General features: G+C 38.4%; 1 protein-coding gene across 1 annotated transcript; it reads right to left on the bottom strand.

The window, feature by feature from the left end:
- Window positions 1–5,787: 5,787 nt before the first annotated feature.
- On the bottom strand, window positions 5,788–8,741 carry LOC116196856 (two-component response regulator ARR17-like). The gene is made up of 5 exons (XM_031526769.1): window positions 7,764–8,741; window positions 6,613–6,689; window positions 6,432–6,509; window positions 6,245–6,315; window positions 5,788–6,147 (listed from the first exon to the last, which is right to left on the bottom strand). The coding sequence occupies exons 1-5, from the start codon at window positions 7,930–7,932 to the stop codon at window positions 6,063–6,065; spliced, it is 480 nt and encodes a 159-aa protein (XP_031382629.1). The 5' UTR covers window positions 7,933–8,741; the 3' UTR covers window positions 5,788–6,062.
- Between the last annotated feature and the right edge of the window lie 3,625 nt (window positions 8,742–12,366).

Below are 12,366 nucleotides of genomic sequence, written 5' to 3'. Positions count from 1 at the left end.
TCTACGCGTTAACTGATTGAGACAGACAGACGGTGGCCCCCTCAAACAATCCCCCTGTGTTCTCTCTAATCTCATTGCTATAACTTCCTTAATCAAACTCAAAATCTCCTTTTTCCATCCGAATATTCTCGGCAAAGCCAAACAACCCCTCCACTAAACCTAACTTATGGCGTCTGAATTCCCGTTACTCACTAAATTAAACCTTCGTACTTGCTCCTCCTCGACCTCCTGTTCCCGTTAGAACACCCACCAAGCTATATTTGCAGCATCAATTCATTGTTTGATACCTTACCCTATTTCCGAGTTCTCGATTTTCAGTTCCAGCATCTTGGAGTGGATCTTGCCCGGTGGAGTGATCAGACATGGTGAAGAAGAAGAGCGAGAATGTTCCAAAGGACATCAACCACCTCCACCAGCACCCCCACCAGAAGCATGGTAGGAGCCGACCATGCGGTGGCATGGCCCAATCAAGTTGTTGTTGCCCGTGTCTTGGGGATCGAGAGGTGCCTGTTCGTGTCGTGTTATCTGGTGATTCAGTGCTTCCGATTGGACGAGGGCCGGTACCTCCACCACCACTACAGGCATTTCTATTGATTCCCCCAATTTGTTTTCTTTTCCAGTCTTAGGAAAGATGAAGTGTCAAGAGCCGGAATTAGAACAGAAGAAAGCATTGACAAAGACGAGAATTGGCCAGAAGTGCTTGCGTTTGTTATTCATTCATACGGTATGTATACACCAAAGTCTAATGAAATAAAAGGAAAGAGTTATCCACAGCTAAAACTAAGGCTATCCTAGTAAAATATGTAAAGATATATATACATAATTTATAATAGGAAGAAAATCTTCCCATAATACTCCCCCTCAAGTTAAAGAATGAGGATTACGAATTCCCAACTTGTCGAGGAGAAAACGAAATTGATTACGTCCAAGTGCCTTAGTGAAGATATCGGCCAGTTGAAAGCGCGTAGACACATGGGATGTTTCTATAACTTCATATCGCAGATGTTGCCTAATGAAGTGACAATCTATCTCAATGTGTTTGGTGCGCTCATGAAAGACTGGGTTAGAGGCGATGTGAAGAGCCACCTGATTATCACAGAATAAACGCATCGGGCCTGCATGATAAATGCCAAGAGAACTAAGGAGACAACGAAGCCATAGGAGTTCACTAACAATGGCTGCCATAGCTCGATATTCGACCTCGGCGGAAGACTTGGAAACCGTCGTTTACTTTTTAGTCTTCCAAGAGATGGGGCTTCCTCCCAAAGTGATGAAATATCTAGTTAAAGACCATCGAGTCATGGGGCAACTAGCCCAATCCGCAACACAATAAGCCGTTAAAGACAGTGATGTAGGCCGAAGAAAAATTCCTTGTCCAGGAAATTGCTTGAGATAGCGAAGCACTCGCATAGCGGCTTCCTAGTGTCCCTGGCGAGGATCTTGCAAGATAGAATATGGACAGGATAACAAAGCTCAGGCCCAGTGATGGTGAGATACAAGAGGCGACCAATGAGACGACGATACTGTCCCAAATCAGAAATGGAATTGCCACTGTCTTGAGATAACTGGTGTTGTTGTTCCATCGGAAAATAGGCAGGTCGAGAACCTAACATGCCAGCCTCAGTGAGAATATCCAGAGCGTACTTACGCTGATTGAGGAAGAGACCAGAACTGCTGCGAATAATCTCTATCCCCAAAAAATAAGACAAAGGACCTAGGTCCTTAATGTGGAAGCATTGATGAAGATAATTCTTAAAGCGAGCACATGAGACAGAATTATTAGTCACGATGATCATATCATCCACATAAACAAGGACGGCCAGAAAAACACTAGCATGAGAGTAGGTGAAAAAAGAGTGATCAGCCTCTGTCTGCTGAAAGCCATACTGAATGAAAGCTGCGGCGAACTTGAAATACCAATTGCGAGAGGCTTGACGGAGACCATATAGAGACTTCCGTAGCCAACAAACCTGATTAGTATGAGCTGAACGAAAACGGGGAGGGAGTGACATGTAAACCTCCCCATCCAAGTCGCCATGGAGAAAAGCATTGTTAACATCGAGCCGATGCATCACCCACTGCTTAGCAATAGCAATAGTCAATAGACAACATATTGATATCAGTTTTGCTACTGGAGCGAAAGCCTCGTGGAAATCTACTCCCTCGATTTGCGTGAATCCCTTAGCCACGAGCCGAGCTTTGTAACGTTCTACAATATCATCTGCCCGTCTTTTAATCTTGAAAACCCATTTACAGTCAATGAGTTTCTTCCCAGGAGGAAGTGACTGGAGAACCCAAGTACTTTTATCCTCAAGAGCACGAATTTCATTGGCCATAGCGAGACGCCATTGTGGATCCGTAACTGCTTGTGAGTAAGTTCTTGGCTCCGTGTCGGAATCAATAGCAGCAAAGAAAGATAATTGTGTGGCATCAATGTCAGAATATGTAAGAAAATACTCTAGAGGATGAAACGTATCTAAAGAGTGCAATGGAGTGGGTGATTTGATGGGGAGGGGATAATCAAAGTGGCGAGCAGTGTGGGAGATATCTGACGCGTTTAGTTGGAGCTGTTCTTTTCCAACGGGCTGCGTCCAGGTAGGACGATCAGAGGGCCACAATGTTGAGCCTTACAATTCCCCAGCCTTTGACGGAGCAACATCAGTAGCACTCTTATCCAAAAATGGCTCAGTTCCACTAACATCTTTTCCAATCTCATCTCGTGGCATTGGCTTGGGATTTGAAGCCGTATTGGCACCATCAGGCACCAGAGATGCTGGCACTCGCGTTTTCTCGGGGATAGGATCCTTCACTGCTACTTGCAGCTTCAAAGAACTTAATTTGAATGCCTAACAGAGGATTAGGTAGACAACCAAACCTGGAGATTGAACCGATAGTTGCTTGGAGCAGAAGGCGAGAAAGTGAGAGTTTCTCTCGCGTTCAGCTAGCAAAGGAGGTCGGGTCCATTCATTTTGTAGACTGCACAGTCAGCATTATAAGCCAGTCGGCTGATTGTTTCTCTTGTCAGGATTTATGCTAATCATTTAAGCATCTCAACTTTAGTAGGGGAACGAAGGCGTTCTGCTTTGCCTTTTTCTGGAGAATCTGGTCACGAACCTCAGCAAGTCACTATTCCAATATCGGTAATATCGACTCGAGGGCAAGATCCATAACATTCCAATTTTTATCAGATGTCTGTAAAGATACATTACAAGATTATTACAAAATATGGTCATTTAAAATGTCCTGCGAGCAATCTATTCTAGGCCATCAACATTATTATGTTATGTCTCATTGAAAGATCACACAAAATAATAATTTTTATCAGATTTCCGTAATAATCTTTTTGCCGCTGCCACCAGCAATCTCTTTGCCCGCCATCTGATAAAAATTAATAATAATAATTTTTATCGACAATTTTTTGAATTAATATAATCTACAAAATATTTTTATTTATCATCCAAATCAAACAGTTTGTAAGGCTCAGATTAATAGATGAAATTTTCTCTATCTTTAAGTTTTTATAAAAAAAATTAATCTAAAATTTTTAAGTTTTTAAATTTTTATAACTTTATAATTACAATTTTTAAAATATTAAATTTTAAATAAATATTTTTGATGAAATTTGGTTATTCACAAGATAACTTTTAGAATATTTGTAATATTTTTGGAATAAGATTTTATGAAATTTGTAAGATTTTTTGAAATTTTAGTTTTTCAGATTTTTAATTTTAGAATTTTAATGCATTAAGCTAAGATGTAATATCTGTATATAATATTTTGTTTGATTTATTATCTGTATCTATCACCATATTTTGTATTTTTGGTACAATTCAAATCAAATAATTGTATGAATTACTAACATGTTATTAAATTAATTAAAGAGAGTATAGTGTATTGGCGTATGCCCTCGCTTGGTAATTAAGAGATTGCAGATTCGATACTCGATGTGGGACTATCCTTGTCCGTTTATTAATTGTTAAGAAATCTATTTCATTGTACTAGCATTATGGGTCTTCTTTATAGCTGAAAAATATATCATTAAATTACACTTTTATCTTCTTTAGTATAATTTTTTTTCTTATTTAGTAGTCATACATCTAATAATAAATTCTTATTAATTACAAATTCTGATTTTCAATAACTAAAAACACATAATCTTATATAAAATTGAATTTTTATTTATAGCTTGACCTTGTTAACACAATAGTAATACCCTCACAATCAACCACTTCCAACTGCCACATGTACGCAATCGAGTGGATTTCAGTTCCTTAGGGTTGGACAATCCCGTACTTTACTCTTCAATCGATCACGTTCACACAATTTTAAGTTTAGACTAGCTTATAAACAAACAAAAGTGTAGATCAGCTCTGTCCTATTCTAGCTATCTCACAATTACCTTCGTCTTCACATATATTCTCAAAAGTCATAGCATTGGTTTGTACAAAAAAAAATGGAATGGGAAGAATTGGAATGAACTTTTATAGTGAAATTATATTGAGAAATAAATAATTATTTTTAAGTTGAATTAGAAATGAGATGGATTATATAAATTATATTTTTAAATATATGCAATTGAAAGAAAATAAAAATATAATGCACATAAAATTTAGTGTAGATATGGTAAAATCAACATTCCTTAAATTTGGCGTGTTTTGCATAACTTTTCTGGTTTTTTTGGGTAAAATTTTTTTGTAGTATTGTATTGTATATTAGTGGTTGGTTGGGGGGAGGATTGAGCAAAAACAAACAAGCCAAGCACGCGCCGTCTACGCGTTAACTGATTGAGACAGACAGTGCCCCCTCAGACAATCCCCATCTGTTCTCTCTAATCTCATTGCTGTAACTTCCTTAATCAGACAAACTCAAAATCTCCTTTTTCCATCCGAATATTCTCGCCAAAGCCAAACAACCCCTCCACTAAACCTAATTAACTTATGGCGCCCGAATTCCCCATTACTTATTAAATTAAATCTTCTTACTGGCTCCTCCTCGTCCTCATGTCCCCATTGTAACACCCACCAAGCTTATATTTGCAGCATCAATTCATTGTGTGATACCTTACCCTGTTTCCGAGTTCTCGGTTTCGGTTCCAGAGTCCTGGACTGGATCTTGCCCGGTCAGAGTGATCAGACATGGTGAAGAAGAAGAGCGAGAATGTTCCGGAGGACATCAACCACCACCACCTCCAGCACTCCCACCAGAACCATGGTAGGAGCCGACCACGCGGCAGCATGGCCCAGTCAAGCTGTTGTTGCCCGTGTCTTGGGGTCTCTTTTGTGGTGAAGGGGATCGGGAGGTGCCTGTTTGTGTCGTGTTATCCGGTGATTCAGTGCTTCGGATTGGACGAGGGCCGGCACCTCCACCACCACCACAGGCATTTCTACTGATTCCCCCAATTTGTTTTCTTTTCCACTCTTAGGAAAGATTAAGTCATCATTTTGGATTGAATAATTCCTTGCCAGAAAGTGTACTCATCAAGCTATGGGATCGTGTAAAATTAGCTTTCTGGCTTTGCAGCTTCTTCCATTCATCAATATGTGAATACTCTGTGCCTTCAACCTTTAACCGCATTAATCATCATCCCGGACTAGATTTCTTTCCTGGAATTTTGAGTGGAGTCCGTGATTCGAGTAGGTGATTCTTGTTACATAACCGACCGATTCCTGTTACGGAACCATAGTAATCAATTAAGATCACATCCGATGGAACTAAATGAAAGGGATGGATGGTTCTGTATGAGGTAAAACTCCCATATGGCAAGTTAGGAAGGCAGAAGAAGATGGCTAGCTGCTTGAGCAATATGTACATTAACAAAGTAGATAGATGACAATACCCCCAACAGAGAAAGGGAAAAAAAAAAAAAACAAAGAGAGAAAGAGAGAGATTTTCCTGCAGGGAAGCGAAAACCTTCACATTTTCATATGTTAGAAGATTCATTCACATCTAGACAGGATCTTGTTATTTGCATTAAATTCACCTCATTTTCAAGGTTAACTAACAACTTCAAGTTTTTTTCATCTCGGACTGTGGAGATCTTGGCCCTTTTAAGCCTCTAAAGTTCAGTAGATGAGGCATCTCAGCTTCTTCACATCCGACTGCTTCAGAGGCTTCAGTATGAACATCTGAGCTCCCTCCTCCAAACACCTGCTTGGGAATCGAATACCAATTAGAGGTTGTGTCAAGGAAAAATTATGAGTCGAGGAAGCTCGCATGAGTGTCATGGGTTTGAGACGCTAATTACTTGTTGATACGAGTTGGGACGTTCTCGGATGACATGATTACAACTGGAACCTCCTTTAGAATCGATGAACCCTGCAATACAAAATAAAGACAAAAGGAAAATTTCCACAATCAGCATATTACATCGATTCAACATGTATAAATGGCGTCGGGCGTTTTAGTGAAAAGTAATTGCATATGGTCACTACCTTGATCTTTTTTAGGAGCTCGTAACCTGTCATTCCGGGCATGCAATAATCCGTGATGATCATATTTACCTTTGAACCCTGAAAGAGAGCTCGTAATCAGAGAGCGAAACAAAGCAGAACACAGGGTTCTATCTCGAGTATTGCATAAATCGCGTACAAGTCAGCTGTCTACAATGCTTACCGTTGCCGAACAGTTGGGCTGGTCATCCCTCAAGCCCAGCAACTCCAATGCTCTGAGCCCATTCTCTGCCGTCGTCACTGCAGGATGAATTTCACAATATCCGATGGTCAGGTAGGTTATGACATTTTTCGAGACACTTCACAGCTACCTAATTGAACCAAACATAGAATACAAATTCTGCGGTACATATGACAAAATTAAAGGATGGATGGACATGTATCGATGTCGAGAAGGACAGGCCACCGGCATTTAATATGTGCCCAATGAAATTCACGAGCCCACATTTTCATGTGCATGCGAAAACCGAGAGGCTATTAAGTAACTGTAACATCAAACCAGTAAATGCAGCCCTGCAGATATGCTAGCAGGGGAAGAGAAGCATCCAAAGTGTTTGCAACAGTGGAAGGAAGGGAAGCTGTTGCTGAAATGGAAGAGTGAATAAATACAATGTAGCCGTCGGCAGGGGAAGAGAATCAGCCACGGGATCTCCCCCATTAATGGCAGCCTTAAATCCACACACACACACACACACACACACACATATATATATATATATCTGTGTACTTTCAGTTGGTGAAGTCAGTGCTGCAGATTCTCTCCTTACTAAAATCCAAGTAAGGTACAACCGGACCGACTGGCGGTCTGGCGGCCACGGTTAAGGTCGTTTAGGGCTTTCTTGATCTAGGCTCAGGATCTCATTTTGATACAAGCCCAAATGGACCATGTGGGCTCGAAAGCCGGGTCACGAGAACCCGATTTGTTTTGTTTCTGTATAAAAATATATGTGATATAAATAGTTAGAAATATAAAAATATAGAACAAGACATGTTCAGCCATCCTTATCCGTTTCCTTGATACGCTGACGTCGTTATCCTTCCTGCTTTTAGTGTTTTTATCTGGGCAAAGCAGGGTTCTCTGTACTTGCATGGAGAACTACTACGCCATAGCTCAAAGCTCAAAATCGATTCTGGTTTTTTTTTTTTTGTTTTATTCTTTCCCAGTAATCCTGACAATTTCCTTGCATGCAAGTCAAGATCAAGCACAATAGTTCGGAACGAGACGCTCAAGCTCAGGAAAATCGAACGGAATGTATGCTCTGTTGTTTCTCGAAGGTGTAACTACAGAGAGGATGAGATGAGATAGACCATCACCTTTGCAGGAGGAGTTGAGGAGGAGCTTCTCGATGAGCTTGCGGTCGAGGAGGTTGTCGTCCACGGCCAGAATATGGGGCCGGGAGTCTCCTCCGTGCTCGGACTTTGAGTTCAACCTCGACGAGCAAGAGGAAGAAGAAGAACCATCGAAGCTCCCTCCAAGGTTCATGTCCGAGGAACCAAATCAAACGACCCTTTTGTTGTTGAAATGTGAGAGACGGAGACGTAGGAGGCAGTGAGGGGGAGGTGTCTGCTTGGTGTTATATAGACAGAATACGAAATGGGTGGGGTTGAAATGGAATTGAATGCGGAGGGGACAGAGTATAGGATTCTCTGACAGAGATGGGTAGTTAATAATGGGGGGAGGGAGATATTGAATTAACGGAGAAGAGAAGAAGAAGACGAAGAAGAAGAAGAGGAGAACAAGAATTGCATGCTCACAAGAGATGTATGAATGGAATCCGCCATTTATACAAAAGGCTGAGGAGAAACAGGGGAATTGAATTTTGGTGGGTGGGGTTCTGTCTCTGGAATTTGAGGTGAAAAAGGTAAGACAAAACACCAGCTTCTTAGAGAGAGAGAGAGAGAGAGAGAGAGAGAGAGAGAGGTCATTGATATCATCAAGGGGGAGGGAAGGAAGGTCAGTCAGTCAGTCAGTCAGTCACAGATATTTCGTGATCCTTTTTGGGTTTCTCTCATATTTGTCTCTCTGTCTCACCCTTTTCGATTCGATTCGATTCAGGCACCCTTCGTTTTTAATGGGGTTCGCCATTATTCTCTATCCATATCCAAATCTCTCTCTTTCTCTCTCTAAAACTGTGTCTGTGCGTGGAGAAGAGAGGCAGACAGATGGAGGGAGATAGAAACACAGTATCTGATGAATCTTTCTGCTCGCGAGAGGTGAAGAAGAAGATCCTCCTAAATCACGTCTTCAGCCGTTGCGGCCCAGCCCTGCCCCTTACGCTGCATAGGTTTTTGGACCACGTTAATGCCCCATCCTAAAGTATAATTATAAAATGAGTGTGGCGCGGTGATATATACTTTTTTTAGTTAATAATTAAAATATTTTAATAATTGGATCAATATAAAAATATGCGTAGTTCTTTATTGGATGCTATAATTTTTATTTTATCATTATAATAGACTGACATGAGTCTCTCGTAATAAAAAATGAAGTAATTGGAAAAAATTCAAAATACGGTAGTCGCATGTCCTTCATAATAATCTAGTAAGTGTTTCATGTTCGATTCTCCCAATTACCCATGCTATTTTAAGTTATTTATTCCTTTTTATTTCATGTTCGATTAGACTCTTTATTTCTTTTTGTTTCATGGTCGTATCTTACAATGAGATTACTCTTTTAGATATTTTATTTTGTTGTACTTATGTACGAGTCTCTCCTGTATGGGTGTAAATGAAATTAGAAAAAACCGAAAAAAAATTTGATCCTACTCCACCGAAAAAACTGAGTTTTGGGTACCCTAAATTAAACTTGGGTGGTTTCTTAAGCTGAAAAAATCACCCAAGAGAATTAGGTACTCAGACTGAACGGAGCTCGACCCACCCACTAGAATTAAAATGATTATTTATGCTTCACACTTCATATATAAACGTTTTCGTTCTCCCCTAATCTCACTTTGTGAGACAATATTTTAATTTGTTGGGCGTAAATGATGTTTAATTTATGTTGATGAACTTATTTAAGTATCGAATATAATGTATCGTCTTACTGTGATATTTTTTATTTGTTAATTTTTCATATTTGAGAATTTATTATGTCAAATTCAGAGACCGAAAAAACCAAGTCCACTAATGGGTGGTTTTTTGTCACTTAAGATATATTTTGTGTGGTTTTTTTTATTTGAAAAAACCACCCGAGAAACTTGTTACCCACCCATTTATGTAAAAAAATCCACACCCACCCATTTACACCGCTACTCTCTTGTAATAAAAAAAATAATTATTTGAGAAACTTTTTAAATTAAAACTTATAAGTGACCTCCCTTATAACCAGAAAAATTCATAACTTAACATTATATATGCAAGTTCACATAATAAATTAGTAAATTCTGACCAATCATGTTGGGTTGCTACGGTGCTATTTTTTTAAAGGTGTTAATTATATAAAAAAAAATACGACATTTGTACTTTTTCTTAAATATAGCATAGCCTTTAGAAAGTAACACAGAAAAGTACGACATTTGCATTTTTTTCTTAAATGTAGTATGACTTTTGCAAAGTAACATATAAATGCATGACATTTGCACTTTTTCCTAAATAAATCACAACCCTTCAAAAATAGCAAAGAAATACACAACTTTTAGGTTGAGCTACGATTCCAGCATGGCCTCAATTATTCTGTCAAATGTAAGGATAATAACTAGCGGGAGTTAATGATACAATGTGACACAACATGATTGAACGAGTGACACTTGACATCGTTAGTTTCATGTTAACTGTTATCTTCCAATTATGTGAGGTCTACTCATTCAATCATGTTCTGTTATGTGATACCATTAGTTCCAGGTTAGCTTGACTGAATAATTTACATTATGCTCAACTAAACCTAAAGATCATGCTATATTTAGGAAAAAATATATAATTATTATGCCTTTATATAATACTCTTCGAAGGTCGTGCTATATATATGAAAAAAAAAAATATAAAAGTAATGCATTTTTATATTATTTTTCAAAGCTTATACTATATTTAGTAAAAATGGGAAAATAGTGCTTTTTAGGTAATTAAAGCCTTTTAAAAGGTACGTAGGGAAATGAAAGAGAAAAGGAAAGCAGAAGATCTTAGAGAGTTTGATGTAGACTTTTGTCGGAAAATGTCCTCCAACTTCCGTTATAAGAATATCGTATCTTATGGAGATGCTTTAATAGTCCACATGGTATTGGTTGCTGTGTAATTACGAACTGATGGACTTTGATTTATATTAAATAAACAAAGAAATAGGCTGGCTTGATGAGTTCTTGATGGAACAGAATTCAGAAAGGGAAAGAAACTCAATTATGGGGATTGAGATCGAATTCAGCACACTCTCCAAGTCGGAATGGAACAACTTATGGAATTTCTGTACATAAGTTAATCGATGTGAGGAGTTTTTTTCGTCTAAACTTTTGCTGAACTTTGAGTTTCGCACAAAAAAAAATACAATAAAGTTGGTATATGCTCTCAATTAAAAATTAAGAGGTTTTGGATTAAGTTCTCATTAATGAAAGTATATATACTTCTTTATCTAGCTTTGCATTATTTTATATGCTAGATTATGAGCCTCCCGCATAATTAAAAAAAAATTGAGTTGCGCACAAATGCATTATAGGTTAGTTAATATGGACATGGGGAATACTTGTGAAAATGTTTTTTTTCGGGGTCGATGCCTTGTTGAGTTCCCGCCTGTTTCGGTTTTATTTCATGCCATTTTGGTGATCATGCTACCATCTGTAGAGTTCTTGTAATTGACAATAATCGTATCTTAGTAAAAAAGTGACCATTTTATATTTATATATCAATCAAATTGTGTGACACTCAGTTCAAGATGATTTTGACCCATCTATTTTTTGATTTGATAGGCTAATACCAACTGTAGACATCTGATTCCAACACTTCAATGGAAAACTTTTACAATCCAGAGACGGGACTGCCTGAGGGACACGAGACCGTTAGAAGTGAAACTTCCGTTTTTCAAATGAGTTCCTCCATCCAATGGTTCCAAGTGCCCTGAAAAGTGGCCTTAGAACCAGGGGCGAATCCAAAATTTTTGTTCAGAGGAGTAAAAATATTGTTTGATATAAATAGTACATAATTTTTTTTTTCGGGGGGGGGGCAAAGTGCAAATTTTATATAAAAAAAATTCATAAATTAACATAATTTTGGGGCAAAATTATAAAAAAGTCAAAGTTCAGGGGGGACAATTGCTCCCTGGTATTACATTGACTCCGCCCTGCTTGGAACAGTAAAGCCTTCTCCTAAATGGAGCTGCAGGGACATCTTTGAGGCTGCAAAATTTGATATTAAGTGGTACATCCAGCCATTCTTTGGCAATAGGTAGACATTTAAATATCAAGCGAATGGTAACTACCATATATATATATAAATGTATGTATGTATGTATGTATGTATGCACACACACATATATAGATGGCTCAAAAGCAATATGAAAAGTGAACATTAGTCATGTGGGTCCTATTAGCACATGGAAAAATAAGTAAACATTATTCCAAAACCCAGTCCCATGCATATAATGAAACATGAGATACAAAATCTGATTTGTTTGGGAAGAAGGAGAAAAGTCGAAAAGAACAAAAGCTAAGTTAACAAATGAATGCTTTGGGGATGATACGTCAGTGTCATCACATATGCCATGAGTAGATCCGAGTTAGGCGAACATAATTGGATTCTTTACGTCTCTCCGCCCATCGTATTATATGTTTGTTTTACTAAAGATTAGATTTAGATGAAAAGTACGACGCTTGTCGTATACGTATCCAAAGAGTTTGTCAAATCTAACATGTCTTTTTGTTATGAAAAATTTGATATGATCTAATTAAAGACTCACCTTTGCCCCAAATAAAGAGATAATATGGAATATTTTTCC

This window comes from Punica granatum, chromosome 2, assembly GCF_007655135.1.
Source record: "Punica granatum isolate Tunisia-2019 chromosome 2, ASM765513v2, whole genome shotgun sequence".
Classification (NCBI taxonomy): Eukaryota; Viridiplantae; Streptophyta; class Magnoliopsida; order Myrtales; family Lythraceae; genus Punica; species Punica granatum.
The sequence above is the reverse complement of the archived record's forward strand: the minus strand, read 5'-3'. Positions and strand labels throughout refer to the sequence as shown.